At 42.1% G+C, this 25,532-nt stretch overlaps 1 protein-coding gene across 1 annotated transcript in view; it reads left to right on the forward strand.

Moving 5' to 3' along the window:
* CHN2 (chimerin 2) overlaps window positions 1–25,532 on the forward strand; it is a 324,377-nt gene that overhangs the window by 200,073 nt on the left and 98,772 nt on the right. Inside the window, exons 5-6 of the mRNA XM_082471987.1 lie at window positions 2,899–3,012; window positions 8,259–8,544. Coding sequence (XP_082328113.1) covers window positions 2,899–3,012; window positions 8,259–8,544 — 400 coding nt within the window. The remainder of the gene's footprint in view (window positions 1–2,898; window positions 3,013–8,258; window positions 8,545–25,532) is intronic.

Here is a 25,532-nt window from a genome sequence, read left to right on the forward strand (position 1 = left end):
AAGAGTGGCCCCCACTTGCCACAACTAGAGAAAGCCCTCGCACAGAAACGAAGACCCAACACAGCCAAAAATAAATAAATAAATAAAATTTTTTAAAAAATAATAATTTTTTAAAAAAGGGAAAATGAAAACCTATTATATACTTCTCAAAAAGAACATTTTTGTACATGAATTCCAAAAGAAACTCTATTTATTGTGTCTTTCCCTTTTTTGCATAAAAGTTTTGTTGAATAACCTTCTGGTTCTCATAGTCCAACCTCTCCCCCTTCCACATAAACCATAGAGTGAAACGAGACCAAAGAAACATTTTCTTAACCATAAAAAAGGAACATTTCGTATTAGAGGGGAGTTAGCTTAAAAACTTCATATTCTGTGTTTCCCTTTCTTTTTTAAAAATGAAAGTTTTTGTTGTTGTTCCATTCAAAAAGTAAGACATGCTCTATTCAGGAAACATATGCATATTTTTTTGCTAGAAAGAATCACAAGAAAGTGTGTTCAATAGATACCATTAGAGAAAGGGAATTTTTATTTCTCTACTGTTTATATTTTTATTTCTTTCGTGCCTTTTAACTTTCGAATTTTGAATTTTCCCACTGTGGGTAGGTATTACTTTTGTTCTTAAAAAGTTAGTCAATTAATACCCAATTAATTTGGGAAAATTAGAGCATATAGGAATCTACAAGGTGGAAAACACCATAGCCCCACCATGAAAGAGAAGCATTGTTAACTTTTTTCCCTTCATCTCTTTCTTCCCAGTCTTTGTGCAGGCTCTTTTTTTTTTTTTGAAAAGTTGGGATCATAGATATATACATGATGGGTACTTTTTAAATCCATGCCTAAAGGGGCTGATGAGCCACACACTGGGTCTTCAGATGCACAAGATTGTCATTTTCTTCTTTTGAACAATTGAATTTAACTTAGTTCTTGACACCTGACGTCTGCTGCTGGCCATCCCTGAAACACGTCCATTCAAGGGAGTTCAAACAAAGCTGCTTTCAGGTTAACTGCCTATTTGGGATATTCCTTCTCCCATTTTTTTTTTTTTTTTTTTGCCCTTCTCCCCCGAGAGAGTGACCTGGCTCAGGGGTGTCAGGTTTCTGTGCCCTTCTCTGCGTGCGCCTCTTCCTGCTGTGGTCACCCCCTGCGCTGCCCTGTCAGGTTGTGTCCTGGACATCCCAGTCTCAAACCTCTTGTGGCACCAGCTTTTGTCCTTACTGATGTGGGAAACTTTCCAATGCCCTCTGCCCTTCTATCCTCTCCATGTCCCTCCCACCTCTCTCTGTCTCTGTCTCTGTCTCTGTCTCTGTCTCTCTCTCTCTCTCTCGATGGCCTGGGATCTGCAGGGCTCCCCTCAGGTCTCTGCCCAAACCATGTCCAGCCTTCTCCAGCCCCAGCTCTTGCTGCACAGGAGTCTTCTCCACCTCCCAGCTTAGACCCACTGAACATGGGTTCTGGCCAAATTTCTCCCAATCTCCCTCCCAAAAGAACTGGGGACACCGGTCTCCTTTTGGACAGGAGGGTTGCTCTTATGTCACACAGCACATTCATCCTCACCCCGGAAAAGCGATGCTCCAAGACCTCCATACATTGGCTCTCAAGATTTAAAACCAAAATTTGAGAAGCCAGAACACCCCCTTTTTCCCAAGCTATCACTGCCCTAGGCTTTTGAGAGTTGATCTGAGAACTCAGGCCAGAGTGTTTGACCTCACTTCCCTAGGACTAAAGCTTCAGCTTGTAATGTCTAGTTGTAAAGAATAGAAGGGAATTAGGACGTAAGTATTGTGATAGGTTTATTTTTTTCCAAAATGTTATCCTGGTACATGTGTCCTCTGAGAATCTTTGCATTCCTGCGGAAAAAAACAACAGCACTTCTTGTGTAGCCAGCTTCCCTTCCTCCCCTCTCCCTTCCAGGAAGGTAAAAGGGGATTCTCTGTCCAGAAAACTTCTTCTCTAATTTATTCCCCCCAATTCCCTAAGATTGGGTAATCCTAGAAAGAGGGTGGTGTTCCCTCTCCCAGGAGCCCGGGACCCCTTGGCCCTGGCCTCACTCCGCCACAACCCAGCTCCCACCTTCCTCTGAAACACAGATTGCTCAAATCTCTTGATAACAGGGGTGAGCCGCTGTCTTTGCTTTAGGGCAGCAGAGAGAGCTGGCTGGTTGTGTGTCCCTAACTCCTGTCCTGTTCTGCTCTCCCCTGGCATCGCTGTCCGCTCTCTAGGTCCCAGACATCCCCTCCAGAACAAAGCAGTTATTGGCCAAGCTTGCCATCCTACCGAATTTTCTACATGCATGTGTATTACTTTTTAAATTGCAGGGGAAAAAATAAACATTATCTTTAAAAAAGAAAAATAGGTACATTTTCCAAACACATCCCTAAGTGATTGCTCTCAAAATTTAGAGGAATGGAAGACTGTTCATTACTTCTGGCTATTCTTTCCAGAGAATGAGCCTCTAAAATGAACAACACCCCACACTGAAGTAAGCAGGGTGATAATCAGTACGTGCTCATTTGCAATCAGGATGATACCTAGTGAGCAGAGTGCCAAATTGGTAAATGCTCTTTTGCTTTTCTCCATGGATGAAAGAGGAGCCATAACCTGGCTTTTGGTTACGACTTTAATTTTCAGCTTATGATCAAAGACAACAGCAGAAAGCCGGGTGGACTGGTGTTCTTCCTGTTGCCTTGCCTGCTTGCGTGCTTATTATCTGTTTGTGTTTGGGTGCATGCTGAGAGCCGGGTGCAAGCCCATCTGGAAGTATGCAGTAGTCACGCCCCTCTTCATTTAAACGGGGAGCTGTAGATTCCAGGTGGACCCACCATCTTTTTTAGGCAGCTCTTTGCGGGCCATATTGGTATGTGGTCTGTTCAGAACAAAGATGGTCTTGTCTCTCCTCAGGTTTCACGGGATCATCTCCCGAGAGCAGGCAGATGAGCTTCTCGGAGGCGTGGAGGGCGCCTACATTCTTAGAGAAAGCCAGCGCCAGCCAGGGTGCTACACGTTAGCACTAAGGTGAGCCTGATTTCATCCACTGTTGCAACTGCTTTACAGGAGACTTGACTTATTTTTTTCCCAGTTTTTTATTGCAGTAAAATATACATAACATACAATGTAAATGTACCACTTTAACCATTTTTAAGTGTACAATTCAGTGCCATTAAATATATTCTGTGTCCTGCAACCATCTCCACTATCCATTTCCAGAACTTTTTCAACATCCCAAACATTCTGTACCCATTAAATCAATTGCTGCCCATTCCCCCCTAATTATTTTTTATTTTCACTTCATTTACAAAGCAGCCAGCAGCATCTCAGAGGCTTATACATTTCCTGTTATCAGTTGATGGGCTCTGAGGCTCTGTTTATGCATACACAGCATTCTTTGGAGAATCATCTGCAAAGCTGGTGCTCTAGGGCTGCTTCCTTCTGAAGCATCAAGCCTGCTGATTGAGACACACCTCTGCCTCCCTCCGCCCTCGGCAAGTCTTCACCTCACGTTGTGCGTGTGTGCCTGCACAGCCGTGCACTTTAACCAGGGGATTCTCTCAGAGATCACGCTGACCCACTGAGCTCCCAGGGGCAGTCATGACGCTCTGTGCCAGCGAGCCATCAGAGCACTTTACCACAAAATCACAGTATTAAAAATCACAATTTCCCTGCTTGTGATTGGTCTGTTTACATTTTCTGTTGCTTCCTGGTTCAGTCTCGGAAGGTTGTGCTTTTCTAAGAATTTGTCCATCTCTTCCAGGTTGTCCATTTTATTGACATAGAGTTGCTTGTAGTAATTCCTCATGATCCTTTGTATTTCTGCAGTGTCAGTTGTTACTTCTCCTTTTTCATTTCTAATTCTATTGATTTGAGTCTGCTGCCTGTTTTTCTTGATGAGTCTGGCTAATGGTTTATCAGTTTTGTTTATCTTCTCAAAGAACCCGCTTTTAGTTTTATTGATCTGTGCTATTGTTTCCTTCATTTCTTTTTCATTTATTTCTGATCTGATCTTTATGATTTCTTTCCTTCTGCTAACTTTGGTGTTTTTTTGTTCTTCTTTCTCTAATTGCTTTAGGTGTAAGGTTGGGTTGTTTATTTGAGATGTTTCTTGTTTCTTGAGGTAGGATTGTATCCCTCTTAGAACTGCTTTTGCTGCATCCCATAGGTTTTGGGTTGTCGTGTTTTCATTGTCGTTTGTTTCTAGGTATTTTTTTATTTCCTCTTTGATTTCTTCAGTGATCTCTTGGTTATTTAGTAGTGTATTGTTTAGCCTCCATGTGTTTGTATTTTTTACAGATTTCTTCCTGTAATTGATATCTACTCTCAGCGTTGTGGTCAGAAAAGATACTTGATACAATTTCAATTTTCTTAAATTTACCAAGGCTTGATTTGTGACCCAATATATGATCTATCCTGGAGAATGTTCCATGAGCACTTGAGAAGAAAGTGTATTCTGTTGTTTTTGGATGGAATATCCTATAAATATCAATTAAGTCCATCTTGTTTATGTATCATTTAAAGCTTGTGTTTCCTTATTTATTTTCATTTTGGATGATCTGTCCATTGGTGAAAGTGGGGTGTTAAAGTCCCGTACTATGATTGTGTACTGTCGATTTCCCCTTTTATGGCTGTTAGCATTTGCCTTATGCATTGAGGTGCTCCTAAGTTGAGTGCATAAATATTTATAATTGTTATATCTTCTTCTTGGATTGATCCCTTGATCATTATGTAGTGTCCTTCTTTGTCTCTTGTAATAGTCTTTATTTTATTTTATTTTTATTATTATTTTTAAATAATTTTTAAAAATTATTTTAAAAATTTAAATATTTTTAAAAATATTATTATTTTTTAAAATTTATTTTTGGCTGCGTTGGGTCTTCGTTGCTGCACACGGGCTTTCTCTAGTTGTGGCGAGCGGGGGCTACTCTTCGTTGCAGTGTGCAGGCTTCTCATTGCGGTGGCTTCTCTTGTTGCAGAGCATGGGCTCTAGGCATGCAGGCTTCAGTAGTTGTGGCACGAGGGCTCACTACTTGTGGCTCGCGGGCTCTAAAGCGCAGACTTAGTAGTTGTGGTGTACGGGCTTAGTTGCTCTGCGGCACGTGGGGTCTTCCTGGACCAGGGCTCGAACCCGTGTCCCCTGCATTGGCAGGCAGATTTTTAACCACTGCACCAGCAGGGAAGCCCTAGTCTTTATTTTAAAGTCTATTTTGTCTGATATGAGAATTGCTACTCCAGCTTTCTTTTGATTTCCATTTGCATGGAATATCTTTTTCCATCCCCTCACTTTCAGTCTGTATGTGTCCCTAGGTCTGAAGTGGGTCTCTGTAGACAGCATATATACGGGTCTTGTTTTCGTATCCATTCAGCTAGTCTATGTCTTTTGGTTGGAGCATTTAATCCGTTTACATTTTAGGTAGTTATCGATATGTATGCTCCTATTACTGTTTTCTTAATTGTTTTGGGTTTGTTATTGTAGGTCTTTTCCTTCTCTTGTGTTTCCTGCCTAGAGAAGTTCCTTTAGCATTTGTAAATTAGAACACTCCCTAACACCATACACAAAAATAAACTCAAAATGGATTAAAGACCTAAATGTAAGGCCAGACACTATAAAACTCTTAGAAGAAAACATAGGCAGAACACTCTATGACATAAATCACAGCAAGATCCTTCTTGACCCACTTCCTACAGAAATGGAAATAAAAACAAAAATAAACAAATGGGACCTAATGAAACTTAAAAGCTTTTGCATAGCAAAGGAAAACATAAACAAGATGAAAAGACAACCCTCAGAATGGGAGAAAATATTTGCAAATGAAGCAACTGACAAAGGATTAATCTCCAAAATTTACAAGCAGCTCATGAAGCTCAATATCAAAAAAACAAACAACCCAATCCAAAAATGGGCAGAAGACCAAAATAGACATTTCTCCAAAGAAGATATATAGATTGCCAACAAACACATGAAACGATGTTCAACGTCACTAATCATTAGATAAATGTAAATCAAAACTACAATGAGGTATCACCTCACACCAGTCAGAATGGCCATCATCAAAACATCTACAAACAATAAATGCTGGAGAGGGTGTGGAGAAAAGGGAACCCTCTTGCACTGTTGGTGGGAATGTAAATTGATACAGCCACTATGGAGAACAGTATGGAGGTTCCTTAAAAAACTAAAAAGTAGAACTACCATACGACCCAGCAATCCCACTACTGGGCATATACCCTGAGAAAACCATAATTCAAAAAGAGTCATGTACCACAATGTTCATTGCAGCACTATTTACAATAGCCAGGATATGAAAGCAACCTAAGTGTCCACTGACAGATGAATGGGTAAAGAAGACGTGGCACATATATACAATGGAATATTACTCAGTCATAAACAGAAACAAAATTGAGTTATTTGTAGTGAGGTGGATGGACCTAGAGTCTGTCATACAGAGTGAAGTAAGTCAGAAAGAGAAAAACAAACACCGTATGCTAACACATACATATAGAATCTAAAAAAAAAAAAAAATGGTTCTGAAAAACCTAGGGGCAGGACAGGAATAAAGATGCTGACATAGAGAATGGACTTGAGGACACAGGGAGGGGGAAGGGTAAGCTGGGACGAAGTGAGAGAGTGGCATGGACATATATACACTACCAAATGTAAAATAGATAGCTAGTGGGAAGCAGCCACATAGCACAGGGAGATCAGCCCTGTGCTTTGTGACCACCTAGAGGGGTGGGATAGGGAGGGTGGGAGGGAGACTCAAGAGGGAGGAGATACGGGGATATATGTATATGTATAGCTGATTCACTTTGTTATAAAGCAGAAACTAACACATCATTGTAAAGCAATTATACTCCAATAAAGATGTTAAAAAAAAATAAAATAAAAATCACAGCACCCAAAAGGCATTGCATTTACTGCACCTTCCTAACCTGGATCAAATATTTTATGTCCTTTGATCCTCCTGGCAATCCTGTAGGGTCTGGTGAAGGTTTTCAATTTCAGAATTGGATTGTTTTCCAAAAGTTCATTCGTGAACTCTTTGGAATTGGGAAGCTCTTTCTCCATGGAAGAAATGGTATCAATGAAACACTTCCCAGGGCCTTCCCTGGTGGCACAGTGATTGGGAGTCTGCCTGCCAATGCAGGGGACACCATGCTCTAGAGCCCGCAAGCCACAACTACTGAACCCGCGTGCCACAACTACTGAAGCCCGTGCACCTAGAGCCCGTGCACGCAACGAAGAGTAGCCCCCTCTCACCGCAACTTGGCAAAGCCCACGTGCAGCAACGAAGACCCAACGCAACCATAAGAAAATAAATAAATAAATGTATTAAAAAAAAGGAAAGAAAGAAACACTTCCCAGGTCAGCCCACAAAGGTGTGTTCAACCCACCATCTCGATGTTGTGATTGTGGAAAGCTAGATGCTTTCCAAGTTGCAACTGGGGATGGCATATCTTCAGTGATGTCATTATGAGGAAGCACTTCAAGAGTAGCAAGCGCTCTAGAGATGCAAAGTATTTTCCCAGCTTCCCAGCACCCCAGCAGCAGGAGCTGACAGTCCCAGTGGGGAGTCAAGCAGGGGCTGTGAGATACAGGACCAAGGCCAAGAGGGAACAATCAGCACTAAAGGGAGAGCACCGTAATGACTAGGTCATTGGAATGCTGGCTCTGGCGTTCCAGCAGGGAGCTCCACACGGCTCCCCTGTTTCCCTTCTGCTGGACCAACTGGGGTGGGAGGCATGGGGTGCTTTACTGATAGTGGTTAAAGATGTAATAATAAAAGCACATCAGGCCAGTGGTGATAGCTTGCCTTGCAGAGGTAATTGCCTGGTACAAGGAGGGGGTGGAGGGGCGTGGCTAGTTCCCATTAAGAAATTTAGGTAAGATATCTGTAAATCAGGCAGTACTCCCTGACTTTTACGAATGAGAATGATCATGACCCAATGGCCTTAGGGATTTCTAGGACCAGATGATGCCATATGACTGGCTGGGGTTAAACCCACCTTTGCCTCTTTCCAGGGATATAGCCTCGATCAGGTACCCCATCTTTTCAAGACTCAGTTTCCTCAGCAGTCAAACAGGGATAATAATTGCACCTGTCTCAACGGGTCTCCATGATAACTTAATGGGGAAAGTCATGTCCAAGGGCTTAGCCCAGTGCCTGGCATTCAGTATACGCTCGGGAAGTTTTAGCTGCCATTGCCTGGCCTGCCACTCACTGGCCTGATTTCTAACACTACTGTGATTTCTCCTTCCTCATGGGCAGGTTTGGAAACCAGACCTTAAACTACAGGCTCTTCTATGATGGAAAACACTTTGTGGGTGAGAAGAGGTTTGAATCGATTCACGATCTGGTCACAGATGGCTTGATAACGCTGTACATAGAAACAAAAGCTTCTGAATACATTTCCAAAATGACAACAAATCCCATCTATGAACACATTGGATATGCCACTTTACTCAGAGAAAAAGTATCCAGGAGGCTAAGCAGGTCTAAAAACGAATCAAGAAAAGCCAACGTCACAAATGAAGAACACACAGCGGTTGAAAAGGTAAGCTACGCGAGGGACAAAAACAGTCTCTCTGTTTTTCATCTATGCTCAAAAACCGGACGATTAATTCTATATGTGATTTGCCAATATGTTATAGGAGACCACCCCAGCTCCACCGAAAGACCTTTAGAATTTTCATGCTAAAAGGGACCTTGGACATTTTTCAGTTCAACCCCCTCGTTTTACAGATGAGGACAGTGAGGTCCAGAAATGTTCGATCATTTGCCCCAACTCGTGCAGTCAGAGCCAGGACTTCCACAGATAATTATCTGTGAGTTTATTTGGAGTTTGAAAGGAAAAAAAATCCCATTAATGTTTTATGATGAAACTAGTCACTTGCTTTTTAATTGCCATTTGAGGTGTTACTGGCTCCATCTCTAGTTCCACCCAGCTGGCCAAATACATGGTATTTGCATTTCCTTCCCTTAGGACTGGGTGACCATGCGTGATCCACAGGTCAGCCGTCGCTTGAAGGTGGTTTTACCTAGATAACAGATTTTACTGACAGAGATGGGAGCATTAGCGGTGATGATGGCTATCTCTGAGAGGCTTGGAAAGACAGGCTATCCTTTGCCCCAAAGGAGGAGTTATTATGCCTCGCCGAGGATTAGAAGCTCCTAAGTGGGTGATGTTCAAGGTGGTTGCATCATGGCAGGATGTGGCGAGGAAGATCTGATTTTCCTCTCCAGTAAGCTGCTGTTTATTTGAAAGACACCACCACAGTTTGCTAGCAGATTTTTTGGATGTGCCTCTTTAGGAACCATCTGCTTTGCCTGGTCCTATCTGTTTTCCACTGAAAGAAAGTGACAGCCAGCCACGCCAGTCAGCCCCCACTGAGTCTGTGCTGAGCCCAGCTTCTAAGGCGGGCTTGGACTGGGGCAGATATAAATAAGCAGGGCGAGCACTGTTCCTTCTGGTGGTTATGAATCCTTAATTAAACTGGAATGGCCCCCTTCGTCCCCCTGTTGTCCAGTGTTAGCAGAAAGCAAAGGAACCTCAGGTTGACTGATTGGACTTCGGCTTTGGCGACGGGGATGCACCAGAAAGCACTGAAATGAGGAGGAGAGCAGAGGATGGCAGGCGGTCCTGTTGGCAGACAGGGGATGATCTTAATTGATTTGCTAATTAAGCTTTAGAGCCTAGGAGAACCTTCCTCAGAATCATGTCAGTTGGGCAGCTGGCTCATGAAAAATATCATTTGCCATTTTCTTTTTATAACTCCAGAGTCTCCAAAGCACCTGTTTATTCTTTTGCAAATAATTGATTTGGGAAATGGTGGGGTTTCTGATTGTTTACATTTCAACAAAAGAGAGAGAGAGAACTTGGGTCCCAACTTTCAGAGTTTGTTCCCGTCTAGGCGAAAGCCGTTCCTTACTCTGTTTGCCAAATCGGTTCAAAAGTAATTTAGAATAGAAAATCTGGAAGCTGACCTTCCTAGCCATGACAAATCAGAGGATGAATTGTAAAATAAATCTCTGAAGTGGTGTTTATATTTCTGAATTGGGGAGTGATGCCACCAAAAAGGCAATCTGTTACAACTGCAGGCAACACACTAGAACATTTCCAGGAAAAGAGGTGAGTAGGAAGTGACTCTTGTGTAGTTGGGATGAGAGTTTAGATCCTGGGTGTTGGAATTGACATTCACCGATTTCTGCCCTCCCCCACAAGGGAAGTTGGGTCACTGCAAACTGATATTTCTAGATGATAGTCCCATAAGGAAATTTACAGGACAAAATATGTCCTTTCTTGTAGATCATTTTGTATTTATTTATTAAAATTAAATTTTGGAGGAAATTAATAATCAGATTAATAATCACTTTGATTGAGCCACCTAGTACACTTTTACCTTTTTAGGAAAAGGTAAATAAAAACGTTGAAGGAGGAAGTCCAAACTCAGTGAAAGGTTTGATGGACAGGTGCTGGCGGTGCGGGTTTCTTGGATGCTAATGATGCAGTGTTTGGCTTTCCTGGAGGACACTCCGAATACTGGGTCTGGTCATTTGCCAGGGGTCACTCACTTTGTTACTGGGTTTGTGAAGTAACTTGGTACACCTCCATCTGTTTCTCTCTGACCTGTATTGACAAGTGGAATTACCAAGTCTCAGTCTTGCCAGAAATTCCATTTCCCTTAAGGGCAGGTCAGCGGACTGCTGCCATGGAGACAGTGACTAGAAAAGAGGTAGCAGAAACTTGAATGGATTGACTGAGAATGTCCGCGGCACCTGTCTGCTTCGGTAATGGCACGTCTTGAAGGTTTTAATGAGTGAAATGGGTAGGTTTCCTAATACTTCTCAAATCCAGACAGCCCAGCATTTCATTTTCCAGAGTGCTTAAACTCCGTCCGCCCGTTTATTTTATTGATCATTTCCTAATGAATCCAGAGAGACTATGTTACCTGTAAATCCAAGGATATTAACAGTGTAAATTGGCAAAAAGGTATTACCTACCCCATCGGATTTGAGCGGTTTCCAGATTTACCTCCTGTCAAGATGGTTAGCAGTGAACTTGATTTTAATAACTGCAGATGAGGTGGGGAGAGGGGAGGGTGCAAAAAAAAATGTTGTGGTTGTTAGCCAATAGGGATCTGTTTCCTTTCTGATTCTTTAATTGATTTTTAAAACATTATGATCTATAAGGGCCACCGTTTCATGTATTTAATTAAAATGATCATGCCCAGTGTCATTTCTTTTATGAAACTTATTTCAGAATTTATTCCATAGATGGAGGTCTACTGACCTCCAAAACTGGTGCTGTAAGCAATGTAAGAATAACAACAGGATTTAACATTGGTTCAGACATTTGCAGTTCGTAAACAGAATTCACGCATGTGAAATAGTTTCCCATTTTATCCTCAGAACGACTTTGCCAGGTACATAGGGCAGGAATCGTTATCCCCACTTTATTGAAAAAGTCACAATGGCAGGATGAGGAATCAAACCCACACTTCCTAACTCCAAGTTCAAAGCTTCTTAAATCTATGGAGCAGCTGGACCTCATTCTGTTCTTATTGCCCTTATTGCCTTAAGCAAACACCCTTGCTTTTGACCATCCTAAGTCAATTGATGGTAAGAATCACTTAATATTTACGTGATGTGTTTTTGAAAATACACTGCTATTAATAGCTCTAATAACTAAACTGTCTTGTAAACGATACACAACTGAATCAAATATATGTAACAACAATATTTTCAATAGCACATATTTATTAAGTAAATTTGGCTTGCTGAATTAAATTGCATTTATGCTTTACTGGAGAAAAATCATCTGTACTCTTGATACAATACAAGCACATTTAAGAATATATTATAGTTTACCATTATTCATTTCACTGTTTTTTATAATAGCAAACATCAGAAAACAATCTAAATGCCCATCAACTGGGGAATTGCTTAGATGAGTTATGGTACACCGATGTACCGGAATATCATGCAACCACAGAAAAGAATGAGGATGCTCTCATGTGGACCAGTTTGAAAAGATTACCCAGAGTTAGCAAATGCAAAACCAAATATACTATAGTATGGGTAGTATGGTTTCATTTGTGTAAACCAGAAAAACAGATTTTGCACATTTTTTTCTTGCAAAATCATAAAACATCCCTTGAAGGATGCAAGAGCTAGTATCAGGGTTGCCAGTGTGGAGGGGAAGGGGGTGTCTAAGATGTAAGGGAGGGAAGGAGACTCCTGCTGCTATTTCATACTCTTTGAATTTTGAACCATGATAAATGCAGGATCCCATTCAGAAAATTAAACAAGAAAACAAAATTCATCATGTCCTAAATTCACATATGTTAAAGCAAACCCTCAGTAAAACATCTTCTCTACTCAGTGTATCACACACACACATATACAGTTCCAACCCTCCGGACCCAGACTGTTTTCCCATCCCTTCTCACTGGCCTCCTTCCCCATCCTGATAGCTCTTTTTTTTCTTTCAGTTCTCCTTTGGATTGTTAGCAAAGAGTCTGTATTTAGAAGCCTTTTGCTGAAGGTTGGGGGCTAGAAGATGGTAATTATAGCACAGAACTAAATCAGCAAATAAAGAGTGCGGCGTGACTGTCCCTGGAAATGGGGTGACTGTTGCTCCCTCCCTGATCTTGACCCCTGCCCACCTATAGACCCCTCAGCAGTGCTCCCCTGGGGTTCTTTCCAGCCCTCCCCCCATTTTTCATGCCCTTCCACCCCACTCCACCCCACCCTCCTTTCTCAAGCCGCCCCAGGCCAGCTCCCAGATTCCTCTTGCTTTCCTACAGCAGCGAGGAAGCCTTTTTCGTTTCTGGTTGTCTTGCTGTGAAACCAGGAGAGAGACCTTTTCTGGAGTGAAGGGCTCTGTCCTCCTGTATAGATGAGTGTTTCAGAGAGGAATGATCTCCAGCCTCCACCCCACCATTTGTTTTCCTTTAGAAATAATTATTTTCTTTACGTCCAGGGTGAACCTTTCGTCTTTTATTTCACTGTTTCCACCATAAGGATCAGCTGGCCTGCAAGATATCTTTGTCTAATACCCATGTTACATTTTTCTCCATACTCCTGGAGCAAGAGAAAGTGCCCCCACGCCCCACCCCAGGGCACAAATCTCCAGGCCTCGCTTACTGGCAGAAGCCTCAGCAGTGGATTCAGCTCATCCTGAGTGGTTCTCCCCACCAGTCCCATGATGGCCCCCAATGGCTGGTGCCCCTTGGTGACTTTTCACTCATCAGAGTGTTGCTCTTGCTGTTGTTTCCATCTTGGAAACCATCTGATTTGCTTTGTCTACAGGACAAAGTTCAGATTCCTCAGCAGGACATTTGCAGCCCATCTAAGCCCAGGCTCCTCTGGAAGCAGAGCCTGAGGCAAGGGCTTGGTGCATTGGTAATTTGGGAAGGCAGCCAGGGAGCAGGAGGGAGAGTGAAACAGACAAGGAGAGAAGCCAGTAGAAATGCAGATTATTGAGTTGGGCACCTTCCAAGGAGCCATGTAGAACTGCTCCTGGGAGGAACTGAAAGGGGGGTGGTATTTGCCCACCACCCCCTGACCTCTGTTGGCTGAGGGGTGCTTGTGAGCTGTTAAGTCCCTCAAGCACCAGGCCGTGCCTGCAGAGAACCAGGTGGGTTCCCAAGGGCAGGGAGTGAGAGATCACGGTGAGGACAGATGCTGTCGGGCTGCCGGAAGGTGAGAGCCACAGCAATGCCCGGGGTCGATGGTGGGCCAGACAATGCCCACTGCAGTCCGGCCCCGCCTTTCCCAGCCTGTCTCCAGAGGCTGGCCTCCCTCGCCGGCCTGTGGTCTACAGATGTTCCTGTGCCCCGTCTGACATGCCTTCCCTCTCCTGTTATCTTCAGCTTTCTGTTCACCCTTTAGAGACAAGCACAGCCTCCCTAATAAAACCTGCTGGGACCCACCCTCCCTCACCAACTCTAAAGGATTGATCTCATCTCACCACTTTCAAAACAAAAAACTTTTTATTGAAGTATAGTTGATTTACAATGTTGTGTTAGCTTCAGGTGTACCGCAAAGTGATTCAAATATATATATTCTTTTTCAGATTCTTTTCCATTATAGGTTATTACAAGATATTGACTATAGTTCCCTGTGCCATATAGTAGTTCCTTGTTGTTTACCCATTTTATATAAAATAGTGTGTGTCTATTAATCCCAAACTCCTAAGTTACCCCTCCCCCTTTCCCCTTTGGTAACCATAAGTTTGTTTTCTATGTTTGTGAATCTGTTTCTGTTTTGTAAATAAGTTCATTTGTATCAGTTTTTTTTAGCCTAATGTTTTGCACATAATCTTTAATATAATTTAACATGCTGTGTCTTAGGTAATTATTGAAATCAGTGGTTCTCAGTGTCTCCCTCAGTGACTGGCAGCATCACATTCCCCAAGGGACTGATTAGAAATTCACCTGCTCGGCCCCCACCCCAGCACTACTGGGTCAGGACCTCTGGGGGCGGCACCTGCCAGCCACTGTGTGACCAAGCCTCCAGGTGGCTCAGGTGCACGCCCAAGTTTGAGAACCCCTGGTTTAGACGCTCCTCTCTTCCTCTAGAAGTTGACCAGTTGGAGGCCCAGGTCACTCCTTGGTTTACATCTCAACTCTAAAGCCCAACCCATGAAGGACTCAGCAGAGTAAACACTGTTGAATGAACAGATGGATAATTTTCAAAATGGAACAGATTGGCTCACACTCACCCTAAGGAACAGCGTATCTCGAATACACCAAGATGGTGCATCAGTATCTCCCACCATCTTCTCTCAGTGCGGCTCCTTCCACCCCTGGGCTAAACTCTGACCTGCTGTGGCATCCTAAGAAGCTAGAGCCTGGAGGAGGAGGGTCGTGGAGACCATCTTGTGCATCCCCTTTGTTTTACACAGCAGGAGACTAAGGCACCCAGCTCATTTGTCTGGAGTATTTCAGAGACATCTAGAGGTCACAGAGGCTTGGATAGAAAAAAATGATTTAAAGCAACCTGCCACTTAGAAGTTCTCTTAAAGTTAAGATCTTTGAGGAGCACAAGTTATATGTACAGGACTCCTGTGTGAATGATTGAAAAGTGAAAAATGAATTCAGGTTGCAGTTAGTCTTAAAGGTGTCCCAGCAGTCAGGACCCAGTAAGAAATAGAAGACACATTCACTGGGATTTTGAAGAGAATTTGATTCACAAGGGATCTTTCCCAGGGGCTGGCAATGGCGAGAACTGTTACCTCCCCAGTGCTGAAGGGACTATGGGAAGGCACTGGGTTTCTGGGGTCTTATGAGAGCTGGAGGGGAGACTCCCACAGGAGGGGGCTGTCACAGAAGGGGGAGACTGCAGGAGAAGGGCTTCTGTAGGTAGGGAGCTCACATAAAAAGGGAACTCCCACAGGAGGGGACTCTCATAGAGAGAGTCCCTCACAGTCAAGCAAGGGTGCAACCCTTGGGTGCTGTGCCCCTCAAGCGGGAAGGGGCAGGGGAAGAAATATCTCAGCTTCTCTCTCCTGCCACCCTTTGATCTCTTGCCTGTATCTCCCATTGGACAAATCCAACCAGCAGCCAGAGGACAAAGGAGCCAGGGTTACCGTCCATAGGAGTCAGTCTCCCCACCATAGGTGAGGAGGGAATGAATGGGGGGGGGGGATGTGGCAGAGAATAACCAATGCAAGGAATGAATAGAATAAAAGTGTGTTAGCCTTGTTCTAATTCCTATAGAACGTTCAATCACCAGGTTCAGAAGCCACGATTGGCATTAATGCAAGATGACGAGGTAGCCCTTTTTGTGGGTGGGCTCCACCACTGTGCCATTATGGAAGGGGTCTTGGTCCTGGAGGGTGGAGGGGCTTTGTAACTTCATTAAGGACAGTTAATTCAAGCATGGTGTCGCCCGTTGCCCTTCCCCGAGCAGAGATGCTGCATCCATTTGCCAAAGAAAGAGCCTGCATTGTTCACATAGAAAGCATCCAGGGGCCGAAAAAGATACAGTCATATTACAGGGTCTGGAGAACCTGTAGATTTGTTCCGCAGGAGGTCTCTTGGAAATAATATGTAACTGACATAACCAGTCTTTTCTCAGGAGAAAGGATGAATGAAGATGAGCATAATTTAGCTAGTAGAAGTGACAGGCACAGTAATGACTGATCATCCGTCTTCCTGCTCACACACACGGTGTCATAAAATGGAATGCGATATAATGCTGTGAGAATGGATTTGAACTTAGATTACATTTGCTCATGAAACCAGGTTTTACCGAGAGTTATTTTAAATCAGAATCCTCTAAGGGTGTGGGATTTATCATGCAGTCTGGAAAAGAGCTGACTTGGCTTGGTCAGTGGTTCTCAAACCGGCTTCGGGTTAGAATCACCCTAGGAGCTTTTTAAAAAAAGACACATGTTAACCCCTCCTGACTTACTAAATCAAAGCCTTTACTGGTGAAGCTCAAGCATCTCTGTTTTTAAGGTTCCCCAGGTGATTCTAAAGTTCTCAGCCCCTGGTTAGATGAAAGGTCAGATGGGGAAGTAAAGGTTGTCAGATACTTGGGAGCATTTTCTTTTAAGGACTCCTGTCCCTCTTTCTGTAATGCCTCTTATATTTCTGAGACTCTTTTATGTCCTAATTTAGGCACTGGCATTCTTTCTTACCTTTACCTCCACACAGAAAGTTCTCCATGTAAACATTCTTAAGAGAGTAAACTCTGGTGGTTCTGGTTACCTGAGTTGGTTCAAAGGTTTGCTTTGCTCCTTTTTTCCTGGGTCCTTTCCCCAGATTATTGGCTAAAATTTAAATGATGGGGAAAATTAAATGTAGTAGGATTAAGAGAATTTAATGAAGAGACAAGAAAAAGTCAGTATCTCTTCTTTAGGGGCTAGTGGGTGGTTTTCTTAATGACTAAGTTTATAGGACTAGGATTCTCAACCTTACCTGCCCACTGGGGAGTTTTCAAAAATACCAGTGCCTGGGCCATACCCCAGAAAACAGATTTAACTACTTAGGATAAGGGCAGAGCATCTGGTGTTTATATTCTCTGGGTGATTCTGATATGCAGCTAAAGCTGAGAACCCCTGCTATGGAGGAATAACTAAAAATGAGTTAGGTTGTTCTGTACACTAGATTTATCTTTATCAGAAAGCTTCTCTTTTTTACCAGTACCTCACTATCAGTGGTCTCAAGGTTAGAGCTTTACAGGAACAAAAAGGAAAGTTATCCTAATACATTCAGTGTGTGTCAGAATAAGATGGTCCAAACAAACCTTCCTCATTCATCCCCATCAAAAATCTCTGGAAAACAGCGCGATGCACCCCTTGCTGAAGTATTTTCTATGCATGCAGTGCCATCTACTGGCTGAAAGAAGAGTTACATGCTGACTGCAATCTCAAAGGACCACACTTAACAAATGTGGGAGTAATGAGCAAGAACAAATTTTCGGCAATGAACCCACTGAATCGTCCCCATTTCCTCAGGTTTTATAGCATAGATCAGGCTATGCAGTGGCTAGGGGGTGTCTGTTTTGTGGTTCGGGCTCATTCTTTGCGTAAGCAGGTGGGCAGTTCCTCCAGCTTGGGGCGCTTAGGTATAAAAATGGTCCCAATGATCTGATTCACTGAAATTCTGGTCCTGGGTCACACAAACTTTTTGGCCTCAGGGCCCTTTTATACTCTTTCAAATTCCTGGGGATCCCAAAGAGCTTTTGTTTATGTGAGTTATATCTACTGATATTTACTGCATTAGAAAGTAAAACTGAGAAAACATTTAATTCTTTTAAACATAACAGTAATAAAGTCATTATGTGTTTGTGTAAATAACATATTTTTGTGAAAAATAACCCCATTCTCCAAAACAAAAAAAAAATTAGAATATTGGCATTGTTTTACATTTTGTAAATCTCTTAAGTGTCTGGCTTAATAGACAACATCTGGATTCTCACTCCTGCTTCTGTATTCAATCTGTGGTGATATATTATTTCCTTTGAAGTGTAGGGAGAAGCTCTGGCCTCAAACAGATAAGTCATTGGGAAAAGGAAGAATGTTTTTATAGCCTTTTTAGGTAAATTTGAATTTTTTTACTTTTTTTTTCTTTTAATAATAGAACAAAACTTAACAAATGGTAGTTTCTTAAAGGTTACTTGCAATGTCAATTAGCTGGAAAAGGCAATTGATAAAAATAGTTTTGACATTATGGACTCTCTGAGAGGATCTTGGGGTCCCCCAAACGTTGGACCACACTTGGAGAACTGCTGCTCTAGGCAGACGTTTGATGGACAGAAAGCACACCTTTTAAACGTTATGTCTGTACGTCTCCAGGGAGGTGTTTGGGAGGAATTATTATGCCACTTTTAGCACCTTTGACTGTGGGAGGTAAATGATTCTGTCGCCTGGGACTGCCGTCCACCTTTGGAGACTGCAGGGCTTGCCCTGATGATGACCTCAGAGTTCTTCCCAATGGCTCTCCCTGGAGGTGGGCAGCAGCACTGATTCTGGGGCCTCTGTCATTTGAAAACAGCTTTCCAGGTAATTCTGATGCATATCCCGATAAAGAACCACCGACCTGCTCTTACTCCCTTCTCTGTACAGATGAGAAGCTGGGACCCAGAGCTCAAGGTGACATGGTGACAGTAGCACTGGCAGACAAGACACCATTGTAGGGAATCCCATTATTCCCTTTCCCTGGCCTGGCACAGGGTGTCGGCCTCTTTCTTACTCTTCTGGTGCCTCTCCTTCCACCAGCTTTGTGTCTGTCTCATCAGGACTTAACCAGTCTCCCCACCTCCACCCCACAGTGAGTCGCTGTCATTTTTGCCACCTAGAGCCATGCACCCTCTTTTGGAAATTGCACCCAGAGCCACTTCCCCTTCCGCTCTCAGTGTATGTCCTTCTTTGCTCCCAGAGTTGGGCTGGTGGTTCAAGGCTGATCCAAGGGGTCACACTTCCATGGCCACTCTGGTTGGTTCAAGGGTTGGAATGCGGTCAAGTCAGAACCCATGAAACCAATAGACTTGCCCTGTGAATTCCCGGAAGAAGGCCCTTCTGCCCTTTTACTGCTGGGCTGGATCCAACAGGAAGTAGAGTCTGGGTGGCTAAAGGCTTCTAGCCACCACATAGAGTCTGAGAAAGTGTAGCCTGGAAGTGGAGAGAAAGAAACTGAGTCCCGAGGACTCAGTCTGAGCTGCCTCTGGGGCCCGCTGCGCTCTGCTGCCTGTTTCAGTGGTTACCAAGTCATTCCTGCTTAGCTCTTGAGCCGAGCAATGGGAATGTCTGTGTTGAGTTTAAGTGTCTGCGTCTTTATAACCAGAAGAGCTCTAACTCACACCACCCCCATCCCCTGTCCTCCACACTTTCATCCTGCACTCTCTGCTTGTCACCATTATCGAGAAAGCTCACTAGTCACATTCAGGGTCCATTTTCATTTTAATCGAATCACTCTCACTATCCTTCTTTTACGTGGTAACATCAAATCAGAAAAAGGGACATCTAGTATTTACTGAAATGGGTAGGAATGTAGTGCCTGGATTACCAGGCAGACTGAGAAATAACCCCAAAGCCACCTCTGGAGTACATCTCTCCATCTCTTGCCCCCAGCTCTGAAGAAGGGGATTTGTAGATTTCTTAATAATGACATGCACTTACATAAGATTATGGCAATCTGTTAAAGAGTCCTAGTGAACTCTGATAAACCAGACTTTTATCTGCTCATGATTTTGCCAGGAAATTTTTTTTTAACAGAATGAGAAGAAACATAGTCCCATCTGCAGTATCGGATCTGCCCAGAGAGCCTCTGTTGAATACGAGACCTCCCAGATTATCAGTAAAACAGAGGATATGAATTGGAAACGTGCAGACCCTGAGGAAAGAAAGGTCAAAGTTCCAATCTGTAGTCTTGATTGATTTTTTAAAATAGTTTTTATTTTTATTTATTTATTTATTTAGGCTGTGCCAGGTCCTAGTTGCAGCATGCGGGATTTTTTTTTTTAGTTGCAGCACGTGGACTTCTTAGTTGCGGCACATGCTTAGTTTTTCTGAATAATTTCCATTGATATTAATGGATGTGAGATTGTCAAATCTACATCTTAGGTGATTTGTGTCTGTTGCCTCTGGAACAGGTTGCAGAACTGGCATTACTCATTCCTCGATAATGAAATGTCTGGCTGGATTTTATGACAGCAGTTTGTAAATGTCCCGATTGGTTTTGTCTCTCTTTACAGATGATCACTTTGAAGTTTCCACAAAGCTAGTAATTCACTTTGCACCTAGTCCCCATTTATGTCGCTAATGGTGTCTAACCATCAGAAGAATAAGTTAAAGTTTAAAAATGCAACTTTTATTGCTCTCATGTGACTTGGTGGCTTAAAATAATTATTAAGAAGTCAAATCACTGTCATGTGCAACAGATCCTTCTTTAATACTCATGTTGAGAATCAGAAATAAGCTGCAGAATGGTGAGCTATTGATGTCCCAGCATGCCTTTAACAGAGTAGGGTGAGTTATAGTTTATCTCAGTTTATATAAATTCCATGTAAAACAATTCATGATATAAAATAATTCTAATATTTTTAATCTTGAATGATTATAGGAAATTTATAGTTACCAAAAAGCTTTACATTTATCAAGCATGGCATAGTTTTTAATCCATTATAAAGCTACATTATTTCATTCAGCTTCATAACAGTCTTTAAGTTTTGAGTTCCTATGCTTTATCAGTAAAATAGCAAAAAAAAAAAAAAAAAAAAACCAACAACACCCTAGGCTTGGGGAGGCCCAGGGATGGCCCAGGGTCATAGAACTAGCAACTTGCAGGTTGTATCACTAATAACTATTAATTAGAACGTGGCTTGGTTGACTTCAAAGCTGCTGTCCTTTCTATTCTACACACTGACAAAGTAAATTAACTTGCTTTGTGTCTAATTTGAAAGCTGCTAAACAAAGCATTATATTGGGAATTGTTTCCCTCTTCAAATGTCAGCCCTCCTGTCTCTTTGTGGCGTGATTCTAATCATCAGCCGCTCTTGACTAATTTGTTCTTAGGAAGAAATACGTCTGGCTTAGGGAGTTCCTTAAGAAGACAAGTCGTTCATTACAGACAAATACGCCTGCCTCTGTGATTTCTGTTCTAAAATCCCTCTGTGTATCTTTAGCCTGGAGCTATATGAATTTTAAAAGGATTCGGCAATATTGTCAAGCTCTATATGTGGACCTCCCCGAAATCCCAAAGTGACAAGTATGAAATACATGCTTCAGCAGCAAGCCTGCATCCCACATCTTCAGATCATGATGAAATAAATAGGGATGAGAGGAAATTGAAGCCACATTTACCCTCGTGAATGTTTGGAAGTAACACATGACCCAGTTCCCCCAGCTTTGAAACACTGGTTGAACTCTGGGATTGTAAAATGATATACACAGAGTTTTTAATTTACTGGATTTTTTCTTCCTCCAGTAAATTAAGTGTAAAAATCAACCAGGTGACAAGAAAAGGAACACTAGCATTTATTGAGCATCTGTCATGCACCAGGTGCTGGAGGGGGTGCTTTGCGTGTTCCGTCCTCACAGTAGCTCTGAGAGGGAGGAATGGGGGTGATTGAAGTAACTTATTCATGACCACCCAGCTGACAAGTGAACCGGAACCCAACCCCTGGTTGACTTGACGTGAAAGCCCCTTCAAGAGCTCCTGACTACTTGAGAGTAACCTTCTTGGAGTTATATACAGGGACTTTGATGACCTTGTCCCCTTGCCCTGTCACCCTGCAAACACATGCACACATCTCTTTGCCCTTATCCACTTCCTCTCCCCAGCTGTGTCCAAGAGGCCAGCACATATGAACCATTACCATTTCCTAGGCACACCAGCTGGCTTCATGCCCCTCAGCCTTTACCCAGCCTCCTCCAGCTCTCTGCAGTGGTCCCCCTCTCCTCTCGGCCAGCCCCCTGCCCTGATGTAAGGAACTCTACCTATCTTTGTAGATCAGGCTCAGGCATTTTCTGACCTACAAAGTCTTCCCTAACCTCACCCAAGCCTTCCTGGACATGCCTTCCTTTGGCCACCTCACCGTCACTTAGATTTAACTCTGTTTGCACTTAGCACACTGCACTGGAGAGTTCATTCATTCATTTTTTTTTTTTGTATTTTTTTTAATCAGTCATCAATTTTATACACATCAGTGTATACATGTCAATCCCAATCACCCAATTCAGCCTTAAAAGAAAAAAAATAAATAAACAAATGGGACCTAATGAAACTTAAAAGCTTTTGCACAGCAAAGGAAACCATAAACAAGATGAAAAGACAACCCTCAGATTGGGAGAAAATATTTGCAAACGAATCAACGGACAAAGGATTAATCTCCAAAATATATAAACACCTCATGCAGCTCAATATTAAAGAAACAAACAACCCAATCCAAAAATGGGCAGAAGACCTAAATAGACATTTCTCCAAAGAAGACATACAGATGGCCAAGAAGCACATGAAAAGATGCTCAACATCACTAATTATTAGAGAAATGCAAATCAAAACTACAATGAGGTATCACCTCACACCAGTTAGAATGGACATCATCAGAAAATCTACAAACAACAAATGCTGGAGAGGGTGTGGAGAAAAGGGAACCCTATTGCACTGTTGGTGGGAATGTAAATTGATACAGCCACTATGGAGAACAATATGGAGGTTCCTTAAAAAAACTAAAAATAGAATTACCGTATGCTCCAGCAATCCCACTACTGGGCATGTACCCAGAGAAAACTGTAATTCAAAAAGGCACATGCACCCCAATGTTCATTGCAGCACTATTTACAATAGCCAGGTCATGGAAGCAACCTAAATGCCCATCGACAGACGAATGGATAAAGAAGATGTGGTACATATATATAATGGAATATTACTCAGCCATAAAAAGGAACAAAATTGAGTCATTTCTTGAGACGTGGATGGATCTAGAGACTGTCATACAGAGTGAAGTAAGTCAGAAAGAGAAAAACAAATATCGTATATTAACGCATTCAATCTTAACTATCAATAATTAATAACAAGTAAATATCCATTGTGTACCTAATCTGTGTCAAGCACTGTTCTTCTCAAGGCTGGCCAATTACAATGACTAGCTCAGGATAGGCCAGTGTCACAAGCACAGTAAGTGAGCCCTTGGGTCTTTGCTAAAAAAATAAGGAAGAGGCTCTTCCTTTCTTAAGTGGATCTTTTGAGCTTTTTTTTCCTAGTGCCAATTTGGGTAGAGTTTCTCTTTTCTGTTGTCAAAAGAGCTCTAATGGAGTCACAAAGGAAAGAGACCCATGCCTGGTAGAGAAGGATCTTCTAGAAAAGGGAAGACATGGGGCTTCCCTGGTGGCCCAGTGGTTAAGAATCTGCCTGCCAATGCAGGGGACATGGGGTCGAGCCCTGGTCTGGGAAGATCCCACATGCCGCAGAGCAACTAAGCCCGTGCACCACAACTACTGAGCCTGCACTCTAGAGCCCGTGAGCCACAAGTACTGAACCTGCGTGCCACAACTACTGAAGCCCGCGCGCCTAGAGCCTGTGCTCCGCAATAAGAGAAACCACCGTAATGAGAAGCCCACGCACCTCAACGAAGAGTAGCCCCCGCTCACCGCAACTAGAGAAAGCCTGCGTGCAGCAACGAAGACCCAATGCAGCCAAAAATAAATAAATAAAATAGAAAAGGGAGGACAGTGGGCAGAGCCTAGTGACAGGGTTGTAAAGAGGAAGGCCCTCGGCAGACAAGAGAGCCAGGTAGGGGAAGGGAGGCTGATGAGATAGGTGAGCTGGAGAAGGGTAATGTAAAGCAGGCTGAGAAGTTTGGACTTCATACCTGAAAGCTTGAGGAGTTTCCAGAGATGTAAGTTTTAGAAAGATGAATTGATGCCAGCAAGGAAGATGGATTGGATGGAGAGAGACTAGGGCCATGTAGGAGGCAGATGCAGTAATACTGAGGCATCTGCATTTTTAGTTTCAGAAGCCAACATCTGTTGGCAAATTTTTAAAAGCCTACCTTTTCAGCTTCTAAATGTTAACACTATTATCAAAGCTAATTATTATCCTACTCTTCCCAATTTCAGAAAGTGTAAGTTTGGTAAATGATTTTTCACAAGGCTTTCAATGTTGGGCTGCAAGGGGAGGACTAGAAGCCATTGCTGCACTTCTGTGCCTGAACTGGGCCCCACTGAGCTGCATTAGCCCGAAGGGCTAAACTGTTCAAGACGTGACCTTCTCTTCTCCAGAGCCCTCTGCCAAGGTCCCTTAAACAAACACTCAGAAAAAGTGCTTGTTAAATAAATTAATGTGGTTGTATTCTTCCCTCATCCCTTCCTCCACCAGTAAAGAAAGCAATTGAATGCATGCCTTTCTTAGAAAAGCTGTGGCCTTGAAAAATAATCAATGTTGAATTTTGTAATAAAATAAAAATACTCATTAACTTGGACTCCACAAATCCTAACCTCTAATATCTATAAAAAATTTACCTACTAATTAAATAGTTTAGAGGACATTAAAATGGAAATGCTTATTACTTAAGAGAGCAAAGTTTTTCTTCCAATTCAGTGAGTGTATAACTGCTCAAAATGGGATAAAAAGAGATCGACAATATTTAGTCTGCTAGTCACATTTTCTCTAGTCCAGTGGTTCTCAAATTTTAGCATACATGAGAATAGTCTGGAAAGTTTGTTAATACACAGCTTTCCAGGCCCCAGCCCCATAATTGCCGATACAGTAGGCCTGGGCTAAGGTCCAGCTTCCTAGGAGATGCAGGAGCTGATGGTCCAGGGACCACACTTTGAAACCACTGGTCTAGTCAGTTATTAACTATATAAGGTAACTCTGGAACAGTGCAAAATAACAGTTGATAAGTAATATATATATATAATTATATATTGTATATTATATATAATATTTAATATAATATATACTGTAATATATATTATGTAATTATATATAATATATGTTATTTATTGTATCTATTATTAATCAACTATGATTTTGTCATAGTTTCGGAGTTAATAATATATACAATTATATATTGTTATTTGTATATATAAATATTTTATCAAGGACATATTAATATCATATATGAAGAATATATTATATATTACATATAATAATTATATCTATCATTAATCAACTGTTACTTTCCCCTAGTTTCAGAGTTGCCTTATATATTATGTAATATACAATTATTATTATATATTATATTATTATGTTATATATCATAGTATATATAATATATATTATATATTAGTATATATAATATATATTGTATATATAATATATATTATATATTAGTATATATAATATATGTTAATATATTTGCATTATAGAGGATACATAATTTTTAAATATTATAATATATAATGCATATATAATTATATATATATTCCCACTATTTTTTATACCTACTCTCCTAGAATATAAGCAAACTGCATCTTAGGTGTTCTCTGAATATCCATTGCTTTTGTGTGACACGTTTCCTTCTCTTCTGAAGCTCTCTGCGGCGCCCTCTGAAGGGCACGTCTCCTCACACAAAAGGTGCAGCACA

Source organism: Balaenoptera physalus (assembly GCF_965194825.1).
Source record: "Balaenoptera physalus genome assembly, chromosome: 8".
In the NCBI taxonomy this organism is placed as follows: Eukaryota; Metazoa; Chordata; class Mammalia; order Artiodactyla; family Balaenopteridae; genus Balaenoptera; species Balaenoptera physalus.